Here is a 13,803-nt window from a genome sequence, read left to right as displayed (position 1 = left end):
TTAAGCTTTTTATATGGGATTTTGTATCTCTATTGAATGGTCTAATATGTAAATTACACCTACCACACCTTTACTCTTTATATCCAGTTTTCATGAGCTAAAACATTAATAAATTCCAGTGGAGAGTTTTATAGAGATTTAGAAGCCACCCTTGGGAACAAAATGTAGCTTGCCTTAGTTGTTATACAAGCAGGTGTATCATCAGTTTTAGAGGGAGTCTTTTAGAACTATAGTGTAAAAAAAACCCGAAATCAAAACAAACATCCATGCAGTCCTAGTTTATAAGTTAACCTTAAAAAGGCAAGGATCAACTTCCTTCCCACTTCAAAAACCAAACCAAATCAGAAAAAGAAAAAAAAAAGAAAAAGAAAATGACATCTTCTGGGGGATATATAGTTTGAAGAGGTTCTTTAAGGACCAGGACTTGAACATAAGATGTTTTTGCTCAAAAATGACTGTCTACTTCTTCAATTTTTATTTCTCAGGTAATGTGAAACCTCTATAGATATAACCATTGATATACTCATTACTCAAGCAAACATTCAGTCATTTAGCAGACGTTGTGTCTCCACATTGTATTTGAAATGCTGCCTTCCGGCCGAGTGCGATAGTTCACACCTATAATCCCAGCACTTCGGGAGGCTGAGGCGGGCGGATCAACTGAGTTCAGAGTTCAAGACCAGTCTGGCCAACATGGTGAACCCGATCTCTACTAAAACTATAAGAATTAGCCGGGCTTGGTGGTGTGCACCTGTAATCCCAGCTACCCAGGAGGCTGAGGCAAGAGAATCGCTGGAACCCAGTAGGCAGAGGCTGCAGCGAGCCGAGATTATGCCACTGCACTCCAGCCTGGGCAACAGAGCAAGACTCTGTCAAAAAAAAAGAGAAATGCTGTCTTCCAGGAAGTAGCCCTCTTCGTCTTGCCACAACCAGTGGACCTCCTCTTTTTCTTTTTTGCACCACCATTTTTGTCCTCCACTTTCCATTCCATCTTTTCAACTTTGATGGTACTCTCTAGTCTGGCAGAGGACTCCAGGTTTACTTTGCTCTTCATCTGTTTTCAGGAAGTCTTAGAAACTTAGGTTAGATTTTGAAGAAGCGTTAGTTGCAAGGTTCAGTGGAGAGAAGTGAGAGGCACTGTTTGTTCCTTTCATTGGTGGCAGAGCAGGAAATTCTGGTAGGTCAGCCCTGGCAGGCCAGTACAGCTGTGCTAACTCTCCCTGCCTCTGGTTCACAATCCGGTTCTTCCCAGATTGGAGGATATGTAGCATTGGAGCTAGGACGACTCTTAAAGACAATCTATTCCATCTTCCTCATTCCTGAGGTATAAAAACTAACCTGTACAGGGAATAAGGAGAATATCCTGCTGTATATTCATGGTCTAAGACTGTTTTTCACTATTCATGTTATCTTCTTTCATACATTTTTTTTAAAAACTGCAAGGAGACCGAGAGAGAGAGAGGGAGAGTGTGTGTATTGCATGAATAAGGACTAGAAAAATGCAGAAAATTCTTTATAATTAGAAGAGCAGCATACTGTTATTTTCAACTGTATTAAAAGCACTTGTTTCATAGTTATTTGCAATATAAGATTCTCATACCACACATACTCTGAATTCAGTAGGGATAGTTTATGTCTTGTCATCCAGGTTTATAATTTTAAAATTCCTTAGTTTTTTTTTTTTTTTAAAGAGTTTCCATGAACAACAAACATCTTTTTACAAAATGAATGTGGAATGAACGTAACAATCTCTTGTCCCACATACCCTTCCAGGTTTTTCTGACCCCTTGTGAACATAGAGGCTCATTGAGTACACCCCCACCAACCTGATGGGCCCAGTTCCATCAGCCTGAGGCAGATTCTCACTCAGTGACCTGGGATAGAACACTGAAATCTATAGGAGGGCCTCACCATTGGCAGCAGCATCTCTGGGTAGGCTGGAGCATCCCTTGAGGCATCATTGGGAATCCCCTCAAGACAAGGAAGTTCTAATTTCAGCCACTCACAGGAGGGCAGCTCTCCATCCTTCATTCCTGAATGTTCTTTGTGAAAAATCTGCAGTCTTCCATCTCTCTAAATGGCTCCATCTTCTGAATTTTTATTATAGTCCCCCTGACCTGGCCCTCTCACATGGCCCGATGTTCATCCTTCTTGATAAAAATGTGGAATCATCCAAAAAGATTGTCCAGTTCCCTTTTGCTAACCTCTCTCACCCTCCCTCCAGCCTATGTCAAACATTGATCAGTTTTCTGTTTATATAATTTTGGCTTTTCCAGAAAGTTGTATAAATGGAATTATATATCTATAAGAGGCCTCTTGCCTCTTCACTTTGGGTAATGCATTTGAGATTCATCTAGACGTTGTGTGGTGAAAAAATGTCAGCCTGAATCAACTTCAGATAATTAGTTTCTGAGACTAAATAGAGGTGACTTAACAGAATTAGTTTTAAAAGAGAGGGATGGGGCAATGAAAGAACACCAGGGAGAAAAACCTAAAAATTATAAGTGTAGGTGATTATTTTGTGATTATTCCAGGGAGAAAGACTTAAAAATTATAAGTATAGATGATTTTATAGTAACTAATTAGATTACAGGGATTATAAATATATGCCTATAGGGGAAAAAAAAAATCTCTTCTACTACTCCTAGTACTAAAAGTCACCTAAAATGCTGGATACAATACACCAAGCACGTGATTTCAGGTGCACAGCTGAACCAAGAAGAAAATAAGTAAAATCTCCAGAAAGGCCAAGAATGAAGAAAGACAGGAAACCAGAAGAATAATCAAATGCTGAAGTTGCAGCTGCCCTGAAGTTCTCTAAAATAGAAACATGAAACCACTTGGGGATCAGGAAACAAGGCCTTTGGCCTGAAAAAGGTAGGGAATAGGAATTGAAATTCTCCACGTAGAGTGGGGACCCTCAAAGCACATTAATGGGCTTCAGTAATGTAATTCGGCCCCAGTAGTGGACTCAGGAATAACTGCTTCCAACAAAGAAAGACCACAAGGACAATTGTTGGTGCCAGCCTTCACTGTGGATAGGGATGTAAAAGTCTGATATGAGAATTTCTACGTATTTAGGCTTAAATTTACACAGCTTGCATGCTCTTGGAAACCAACAGCAAGAACTTGGAGTACCCATGTATTAGGAGAGCCTCAGGCCTTTTGACAGAAGCGAAAGAAAATCCTTATGGAGAAACACATTCTCAATCCAGGCCTCTCAGGTTTCCCATAGATTAACATTAGACAACCATGGGCTCACAAACCAAAAATTATAAAGCATATGAGGAAAAAGTTATTGCAAGTGAGGATCAGTAGCAAAAGCAACAAAATTGAACTCTCCTGTCACCCAGCATTTTAGGTATTGGGAGTTATCAGACATACAACTGTATTTAAAATGTTGTAAAGAAATAAGATCATATAAAAAACTTAAGAGACTATCAAAACTGAATAGGCAAATTTGTCAAAGAATTGAAAAGACCTTATAAAATCAAAATGAACAGAGAAAATAGCATATTAGATGCAATTGATTAAATAATTCACTGAACTGAGCGATGGCTCTGAAGTAATTGCCCAGAATGGAAAACAGAGGGACAAACAGATGGAAAACATGAAAGAGTAAAGACATGGACAATTTAATGAGATCGCATTGCATCCAAATTACAAAATGAGGGAAGAGATAGAATTGGGGAAAGATAATATTTGAGGGGTAATGGCTGGGATTTTTTGTTGAATCGATGAAGAACATGAAACCTCAAATTCAGGAAACACAGTGAGTACCAAGCAGGTTAAATAAAAAGAAGACCTAACATTGCAATTGCAGAACTCTGAAGAGGAGGAGAAGAGCATTAAGAGGCAGAAACAACAGAAGCCTATGGAATAATGTCTTCAGAGGGTTAAGGGAAAATGCCTTGAGCCTGCATATCAATTATTAAATATATACCCAGCCAACCCATTATCCTGTATGAAAACAAAACAGAATTTACCACCAAATGATGCTCATTGAAATAACTGCTATCATTTATATTTCTGGCACAAAAAAAATAATCTGGGAGGGAATGTCTGAAACATGAGAAGAAAGGTGATTAAATAAATTAGTAAACATGGGTAAATAAAATAACAACTATAACAGTAATAATAATAATGTCTAATATGTGTCCTTAAAAAGCATAGAAAATAGAAATAAAATATTAGACAATAATATGATAGATGAGACTGTGTCATTAGAATTAAAGTATTCCAATATTTTTGTACACGAGAGTAAAAATAAAATTGAACTCTAAATTTTAAGTTAAATGGAGTTAAATATTAAAAAGTTAAGGAGCCATCCACTTGGAGAACTGAGGGTGAAGATGTAAAGTATGGAAATTTATTTTTATATCCTCGATGGTAAAAGACACTAAGCCAACCTATACCGAGAGAGGTCACTGCTAGCTGCAGGTTGGGCAGTTCTGTAGTGTTCTTGGTCATGCATTTGCAAAGTTTCTGAGGGGCAGTGGAGATTATTATCAAGCATACAGCATGACTTCTGTGCAAACAGGTGAACTATAGAAAGTCATTACTATTCTACCAAGCAGCTCCATGAGAGGGGTTAACTAGGACACAGAAGAATCAAATTAAAATCAGGAAAGCAGGAGGAGGAGCCAAGATGGTCAAATAGGAACAGCTCTGGTCTACAGCTCCCAGCATGAGCGACGCAGAAGACGGGTGATTTCTGCATTTCCATCTGAGGTACCGGGTTCATCTCACTAGGGAGTGCCAGACAGTGGGCGCAGGTCAGTGGGTGCGCGCACCGTGCGCGAGCCGAAGAAGGGCAAGGCATTGCCTCACTCGGGAAGCACAAGGGGTCAGGGAGTTCCCTTTCCTAGTCAAAGAAAGGGGTGACAGACGGCACCTGGAAAATCGGGTCACTCCCACCCAAATACTGCGCTTTTCCGATGGGCTTAAAAAACGGCGCACCAGGAGATTATATCCCGCACCTGGCTCAGAGGGTCCTATGCCCACGGAGTCTCACTGATTGCTAGCACAACAGTCTGAGATCAAACTGCAAGGCGGCAGCGAGGCTGGGGGAGGGGCGCCCGCCATTGCACAGGCTTGCTTAGGTAAACAAAGCAGCCGGGAAGCTTGAACTGGGTGGAGCCCACCACAGCTCAAGGAGGCCTGCCTGCCTCTGTAGGCTCCACCTCTGGGGGCAGGGCACAGACAAAAAGACAGCAGTAACCTCTGCAGACTTAAATGTCCCTGTCTGACAGCTTTGAAGAGAGCAGTGGTTCTCCCAGCACGCAGCTGGAGATCTGAAAACAGGCAGACTGCCTCCTCAAGTGGGTCCCTGACCCCTGACCCCCGAGCAGCCTAACTGGGAGGCACCTCCCAGCAGGGGCAGACTGACACCTCACAGGGGCCAGCCGGGTACTCCAACAGACCTGCAGGTGAGGGTCCTGTCTGTTAGAAGGAAAACTAACAAACAGAAAGGACGTCCACACCAAAAACCCATCTGTACATCACCATCATCAAAGACCAAAAGTAGATAAAACCACAAAGATGGGGAAAAAACAGAGCAGAAAAACTGGAAACTCTAAAAAGCAGAATGCCTCTCCTCCTCCAAAGGAACACAGTTCCTCACCAGCAATGGAACAAAGCTGGATGGAGAATGACTTTGACGAGCTGAGAGAAGAAGGCTTCAGACGATCAAATTACTCCGAGCTACGGGAGGATATTCAAACCAAAGGCAAAGAAGTTGAAAACTTTGAAAAAAATTTAGAAGAATGTATAACTAGAATAACCAATACAGAGAAGTGCTTAAAGGAGCTGATGGAGCTGAAAACCAAGGCTTGAGAACTACATGAAGAATGCAGAAGCCTCAGGAGCCGATGCGATCGACTGGAAGAAAGGGTATCAGCGATGGAAAATGAAATGAATGAAATGAAGCGAGAAGGGAAGTTTAGAGAAAAAAGAATAAAAAGAAATGAGCAAAGCCTCCAAGAAATATGGGACTATGTGAAAAGATCAAATCTACGTCTGATTGGTGTACCTGAAAGTGACGGGGAGAATGGAACCAAGTTGGAAAACACTCTGCAGGATATTATCCAGGAGAACTTCCCCAATCTAGCAAGGCAGGCCAACATTCAGATTCAGGAAATACAGAGAACACCACAAAGATACTCCTCGAGAAGAGCAACTCCAAGACACATAATTGTCAGATTTACCAAAGTTGAAATGAAGGAAAACTATCACAGTAAACTATCACAAGAACAAAAAACCAAACACCGCATATTCTCACTCATAGGTGGGAATTGAACAATGAGAACACATGGACACAGGAAGGGGAACATCACACTCTGGGGACTGTTGTGGGGTGTGGGGACGGGGGAGGGATAGCATTGGGAGATACACCTAATGCTAGATGACAAGTTAGTGGGTGCAGCACACCAGCATGGCACATGTATACATATGTAACTAACCTGCACATTGCACACATGTACCCTAAAACCTAAAGTATAATAATAATAAAGAAAGAAAGAAAGGAAGGAAGAAAATAAATAAATAAAATCAGGAAAGCATTTTACAAGAGTTCTGACCTAGATGGGTAAACCTAGGGGAACTTCCTTTCTGTTGCCTCATTACTGGATTAAAGAATTGGTCTTGCTTTTCAGGAGGTTCATTTCACGTCCTGTTACTCCCATCTTCATACTACAAAGCACTGAGGATTTCAAGTGTAGTATAAAGTGTGGTACATTGAAGTAGACTTCAGTTATTTTTACATTATTTTTTACATCATTTCTGTATGCTTTATTCAAAAAATGTTTTCATTTTTAAATAACCCTATTGAGTGCTTTTTAACTAACATAACTCAAATGAATAGGTCAGGTCATGTGAAGTCACGCACAGGACATTCCAGTCAGTATGACCTTAAATGAATGTTAAAGGAACTTTAAAAGTATGGTCTTACCCAGTAGTGAGAATATGTGAAGCAACTTACAATACTGCTCTTGTGAGAAAGAAGGCATCCAGGTTCTGAATAATGGTACACTACCATTTATCCAAGCCTGTTGATGACTGGTTATGTTTTGTAAAATGAAGTTTCTTGGAGAGGCTAGTTGTTGTATTAAATATTACTGTCATCATGTTGCTGGTTTTGGGAGAGCTCTAGTGTTCAATGTCTAAGCATTAAAGTGGAATGAAATATGAAGATGCAGTAAAGTTCATAAGACAAAAGTGAAATGGAAATGTTAGAAGCAAGCAGTTTTTCTCTTTGAAGCAGTATTGTCTTACAATGCAGCTGCACTTCCTAGACACCAGCAGTCAGAGAAACAACTCTTGCAGTAAATAAAACCGGGCTACCTGATGCAATTGCTTTGGAAATGGAACTTTTAAGACAGGACCCAGTTTATCAAACATATTAGCCAACGTGTAAGCTTAGTGAATGATAAGTCTAATGAAGCTTCTGCAGGAGTATTGATGAGCATTTTTGCCAGGCCTCAAGAGCTTGACAGAATTGAAACCTCTGTATTTGGATTATGATCAGCTTGTTTGAACACTCAGCAAAAGATGCTTGTTTGTCCAGGCGCAGTGGCTCACGCCTGTAATCCCAGTACTTTAGGAGGCTGAAGCGGGCGGATCAGTTGAGGTCAGGAGTTCAAGACCAGCCTTGCCAACATGGTGAAACCCTGTCTCTACTAAAAATACAAAAATTAGCTAGGCATGGTGGCGCATGCCTGTACTGTCAACCACTCTCAGGCTGAGGCGTGAGAATCGCTTGAACCTGGGAGACAGAGGTTGCAGTGAGCCAAGGTCATACCACTGCACTCCAGCCTGGGCAACAGAGTGAGACTCTGTCTCAAAAAAGAAAAAAGAGAAGCTTGTTGTTCAACACTTAAAGCATGTTTACCATTCGTTTGAGTTGACCTTTCCTGAAATCCTGCAGTATTGAGTTATGTGTTCTTGAAGTCTATTCACATTCTTGAATCTTATCAATATATAAGGAATATAGAGATATTGGGTGCCAAAATACCCAGCATAATACTTGTATGTTTTTAATGTCCTACAGAATTAAAAACCTAAGAACTGTGAACAGTCTACGCCTTCTGTGATTTATTCCTTCAGTCATTTCAAACATTAATAGTGGTGCCTGTATGGCTATTTGCCTGCTACTATATGTTTATAACTGCCATATTTAAAACAGTGTACGTCAGATTTGTGTACCCATTGATTTTGTTGGCTCTCATCCAAGTTTAATGATGATTTCTTAATGTCTTTTTATAAATCTCATTTTGTGCTATTATGAAAACCTCCATTTTGAAAATCACAAACCTCTGGTTGAAAAGTTCACGCAAAGTCCACATTGCACAGAAGCACATATTTTTAATGTCTGTCTCCAGACCAAAAAAGTCTTAAAGTTAATTTAATATCTGCATTTGAGGTGCAACTTAAAAGAGAAGATCTGAAGGAAGAGTGGGAGAGCTATTAAGTAGTTTTAGCAAAATGTGTTTGTGTTGTTTAGGACATATGCTCTTTAGTAAATATTTTTTAAGGTAGACATGCCTTATGATTGTAGCTGAAATAATTGTTAATAATAAAATTTTTGAAAATCTTGTAATTTTTTTCCATATCTATTGGAAGTTGTTTACCAGCTGTTATTGTTTGAAATGTGATTGTTGTCTATCTCTTCCCAACCTCTCTTGCAAAAAGAGAAGTTAACTTCTGGTAGTGAATTGAGCAGAAATGTAATATTTTTTTAAGCCTGTTGCTCTGTGTAACTTAATATTTGCATACTTAATTGTTTTATTATACAGTCAATGAAATGGTAATGTATATTGATGTCCGTTCAACCATATACTGTCTGGATTGTGTGTTTCCAGTTTTGTGGGAGAAATAATTTGTCAGCGTTCACCAGCTTCCAAAAACTTGTGAAAGCTTAAATACCTAAATTGATGATGAATGCAAAAAAGAAGAAGAAAAATTAAGAGGAATTACTAATTACATGGAAATAGAATTCATAACTTCTAGAAGTTATACTTCTAAAATAGTTCTATCTAAAATAAACTCAATCCAAAAGAAGACAGGTAAAGAGAAAAAAGGTAAAGGAGGACAAAATAGGCTGCAAAATTAATCTGGTAGCAGTAATTCCAAATATATCAATAAGCACAAAATGTAAATGGACTAAACTTTCTCCTTGAGAGACGAGGATTATTTAATTGGATAAAAATTAAACTTAGCTGAATAATATTTATGAAAGAGACACCCTAATATTACATGTATGAAACATTAAAAATAAGCAGGTAACAAAAAGTATGGCAGGCAAATACTAAACAAAAGAAGCTGAGGTCATTCTGTTGTATTAATGTGAGAATAAAATGAACTTTCGCCTAGAAAGCTTTATGAAAGATAAAGAGTGTCATGACATAAGGATTAAAGACTGAATTTACCAAGAAGAGATAATAGTGCTAGACTGCTATGCATTTAATTACCCAGCCTTATAATATAAAACAAAAATTGATGGAATTCCAAGGAAAGATTTAAAAAAATATGCCATCACAATGGGAGATTGAGAACCACCACCACCATTCTAACAATCTGATAATGTACACGTATGACTTCAGATAAAACTTCCAATTAAGATATCATACATGGATTCCTGAAAGTAGCATGTCTTAACAACTTAGGTAGACTGAAAAAAGAGGTTCTAGTGATGACAAAGGCTCTGATGTTGAAAATGCATGTGGAGACTTAAAGTGAAATTTCTAAACTAAAATTTTAAATAACAATTAAATACGTATTAACTAAATATCACAAATGAAAATTTGATTATTGGCATATTAAAGTATAGTCAATTTAGGGGGGAATGGGACTATCTTATATTGATGAATTCCTTATATGAGGCATATACTATATTTAAATATAGTCAACAATGTACTGCAGAAACAGAGATACAACTATAAGTGTTTATAATTCTTCAAGATAATGAAACCATGCTTCACATGTGATTCATGGCTTTTTGGAACTGGAGGGACTGCAGACATAATGTGGTTCATCACTATTTTTCAATAGATGAGAAAACCAAGGTCAAAAATAGTATGTCTTGCTTTGTATTTCATGTGTTTTATACTCTTGACTTCTGAGTTAAGTACTTGTACACCAAGTATCGCAATCACCTCTCTCTTCTTGTATTTACATGCAGTGTAACAACATACAGTTTGGGCGATTAATAATATTCCCTTTTTCTTTTAATAATAGGTATTTGTCTGAATTTAGGAAAATGATAACAGTATTAAGCCTGAAACTCAGATCTAGTCCTATTCTGGTTGTTCTATTTTATCAAAACTATATAAAATTGATATGAACATACTGTTCACCATAATTAACTATGAACTGTACATTCAATATAACTTTTAACCATGAAGCCTATCTCAAACTTTGCAACTGATTTTTTAAAAATATGAATGAAAAGTTGTACTAGTGATAAAGTCTTGGGAGGAGGAAGGAATAATATGAATGGCCCTGTGCCCACTTGTAGGGGGAAAACTGTGAAGAATTTTGAGAATGCTTTCTTTCCCTGTGGACAAATTTCTCTCTTCCAGGGAGAGACAGTTAAAACCAATCCATTGATCCATTTTTTTTTGTGAACAGCCATTGCAGCAGCCACACATTGAACCCATTTGTGAGGCCTTCACATAAGAAGATTTAGAGAGAAAGTCTCTTAGTTTGGATCTTTGTGGTAATATTTTTCTTTGCTTTTCCCCTTTTTCTTTCTCTACCCAAATCCATTACCTCATCTTCTCTTCCTACCCCCATCCCCAACAATTTGAAATAAATACTAAAGAATTGGTTGAGGAGGGGAAGGAGGAGATTGTTGGTCATTGAGGAAATGTGTTTGTTGGCTAATTGTGTCTTAAGTAGCTTCAAGGATTTTTAAAGAAATACCTACTGGAAGGTGCAGCTCTCCCTCACCCACTTCTGGCTGCCTCTGAGAGTCACTGTACATATTGCACCGGGTTTCAGAAACTGGAGAATCCATTGGGAAATGCCTTTAAAATAACCTGTGAGAGAAAGAGAGCATGGCATATGCAAACCACTTTAGAGTCAAGGAGTTCTGGATGGATTTGAATCTCCTCTCAACCTGCTACCCAAGTGATCCACTGCCATCTCTGACTCCTACTTGGCTTCCATCACTACAAAATAGCAATTGTTACCTTCTCAGACTATAATAAATACGAGTGTTAAAAGTGCCTAGGAAAGTGCCTGACGCATGTTCAACTATCCAGAAATGGTAGCCATTATTAGGAATACTTTTATTGTCATTATTATATTAATTATCCAGGTTGATTGCTCTGAGTAGAGAAATAGAGGTTCCATGAAAAGCAAGGCTGGGCTGGACTGAGAAGTGCTGCTACCCATTTGAAAGCTTATACCACATGAAAGACTTTATTGTTATGTTTTTTTCTGTAATCTTGAGACACATATTTTCTATCTACTGTTGTTTTAAAGGTCATCTTGAATTGATTCAGCTCCGTATCATCTAAGCACATCCCCTTTGCTAACCTGTATATTAATATTATGATAGTTGATATTTGACAGGGCAGTGTTTCAATAATGTTAATTTATATTCAGTGCAAGAAAATGTAAATTCTTAGAGGAAAAGAAACTTTAGTAACTGGAGAGTTTAATAGCAGTTTTAATTCTTTAGGTATTTGTTATTAATTTTCTATAAATATATCCAGATGTGGGTGTAGTACATAGATTCTATTAACAAATTCTAATAATTATTTGATACGTTGTCTTCTGAAATTTTCTACCTCTGGACCTAGTTTTATCTTTTCTGAAAGTATCAACCCTTTGCCTATAGTAGAAATATTTTAAATCAATTATACTGTTATACCTAGAGTAAAAGTAAGTTTGAAGTAACAAATACTCTAAGAACCAACATGCATTTTGCTTCTGTTTATTTTCAGCAGGTAATTTGTTTTTCTAGCCAGGAATAAATTGAAATCCAGAAAAATTAGGTAAGCTTTATGTCTTATTTAGTGGATTTTCTTGTTTGGTCTGACCTCTCTTTTTTGCTCATGTTTTTAGGCTCGGCTATGTGAACCATGCAGAGGACCTGGCCTCCAAGCTCCTACAATGTTCCCCAAAGAACAGACTGTCTGCACAGGCTGCCTTGAGCCACGAGTATTTTAGTGACCTGCCCCCACGGCTATGGGAACTCACCGATAGTGAGTATGACAAATTCACAATATCCAGTCCAAGCAGAGACATCATTTTATTTTAGCATCTGTATGTAACATGTATACAGAGATTCACATATTTGTGTGTCCACAAACATAAAACAATGTATGTATGTGCATTACAGGTGTGTGTGTGTGTGTGTGTGTGTATGTGTGTGTGTATGTGTGTGTAGAGAGAGAGAGAGAGAACAGGGGAAGGGAGGCCATGTGTATACATATTTGGTGGAATCCTGCCATTCATTTGCTAGCTTACCAGACACAGGAAGAAAATGGATTCCTTTTTTGCTATCTCTGCTCTGCAGTCTGCAGCTGTGCATCTTTGTATTTGATTATGTGTGTGTCCAAAAAAATGATCTGAACAGTCATAAAGGAAAAGGAAAATATGATTTACATATTTAGTGCTTTATGCATGCAGTACTTTTTAACTAGCTGCAGTACACAGAGGAGACGATGATTCATTTCTGTTTGATTCTCAGAGACCATCTTGGTTGTAACAATAACCTTAAAAAGGGCTGCTATGCAGTGAGCTGAGAAACAGAGTTGGCAATTGGCTAATGCACTGAATTGACATGTACAGACTGAAGACATGTAATTCATTTTAACTGCAAATGCTCTTGGTATTTGTACAGACAGCTCTTCTCTGAATCTTTTAAAACAAAACACATTCCTGGGTGGGTTTTGTTTTGTTTTTATAAAAGTCTTCATATTTATACAGCCTTTTGAAATTACATTTTAAATATTTGGTGGAGGATTTATGGCTGGGAGGATCTCAGATTTCTTCCAAAGTGTGAAACAGAATTCTTGTAAAATTTTGTAAAAACTATTGCCATCAGAATATTTTTGTTCAATGGTGATATGTTCTTTCCAAAGAAGAATTAGAGATATTTCTTCTATACTCTTTTCTGATTGCCTTAAAAATGAACATACTGCATACATACATTAATATTTATAGTGTGTTTATTAATCCTTGGTATACATCGCTTACAGTAGACCTATGATTATTTCTTCATTCTCTTGGATTTTAGACTTCTTTCACCCATCGTAATATTGGATTCTCCTTGATGGCAATAACCCTTTATTTTGGAACTAAGTTCTAAGTACAACTCCTCTTGGGTATTTCTATCCTAAATCTTTTTTTTGATATCCCACATTTATTTCTCATTACTTTTTTTTAACCCTAAAGTGATTATAGATATATTAATCTACTACTCCCCTTAATGCTTAGCAAATCCTCCTTAACATTTCACGTATTTCCAGCCCATATTTACTCAACACTCTGCCCTTTCTAAAGTCTACTCACTGACTATTACAACAGCTATCCTCAATTTTTTTTTTAATTAAAAATTAAATCCCTATGGGAAAATAATTTTTCTATACTGAAAACAGAAATGATGTAAATAGGCTCACTAGTTTACAGCACATCACACTCAAACATATGGTTTGTTTTCCCATTTAGTGTAACTTGTAACTTGATATCACTCCTCCTTGGTGACATCTCAATCCCATCTGACTTGATGATTGAGTTTAAGCCAGGATTTTGATGGTCTATGAATTCTGAATTCTGTAGTAGTACTTTTTTGTT

General features: G+C 37.8%; 1 protein-coding gene across 7 annotated transcripts in view; it reads left to right on the top strand.

Moving 5' to 3' along the window:
- Positions 1–13,803, top strand: part of CDK14 (cyclin dependent kinase 14) — a 592,881-nt gene that overhangs the window by 488,782 nt on the left and 90,296 nt on the right. For all 7 annotated transcript variants that reach the window (XM_054495986.2, XM_063667603.1, XM_054495990.2 and 4 more), the window contains one exon: positions 12,070–12,209. In XM_054495986.2, coding sequence (XP_054351961.1) covers positions 12,070–12,209 — 140 coding nt within the window. The remainder of the gene's footprint in view (positions 1–12,069; positions 12,210–13,803) is intronic.

Source organism: Pongo pygmaeus, chromosome 6 (assembly GCF_028885625.2).
Source record: "Pongo pygmaeus isolate AG05252 chromosome 6, NHGRI_mPonPyg2-v2.0_pri, whole genome shotgun sequence".
NCBI lineage: Eukaryota > Metazoa > Chordata > Mammalia > Primates > Hominidae > Pongo > Pongo pygmaeus.
The sequence above is the reverse complement of the archived record's forward strand: the minus strand, read 5'-3'. Positions and strand labels throughout refer to the sequence as shown.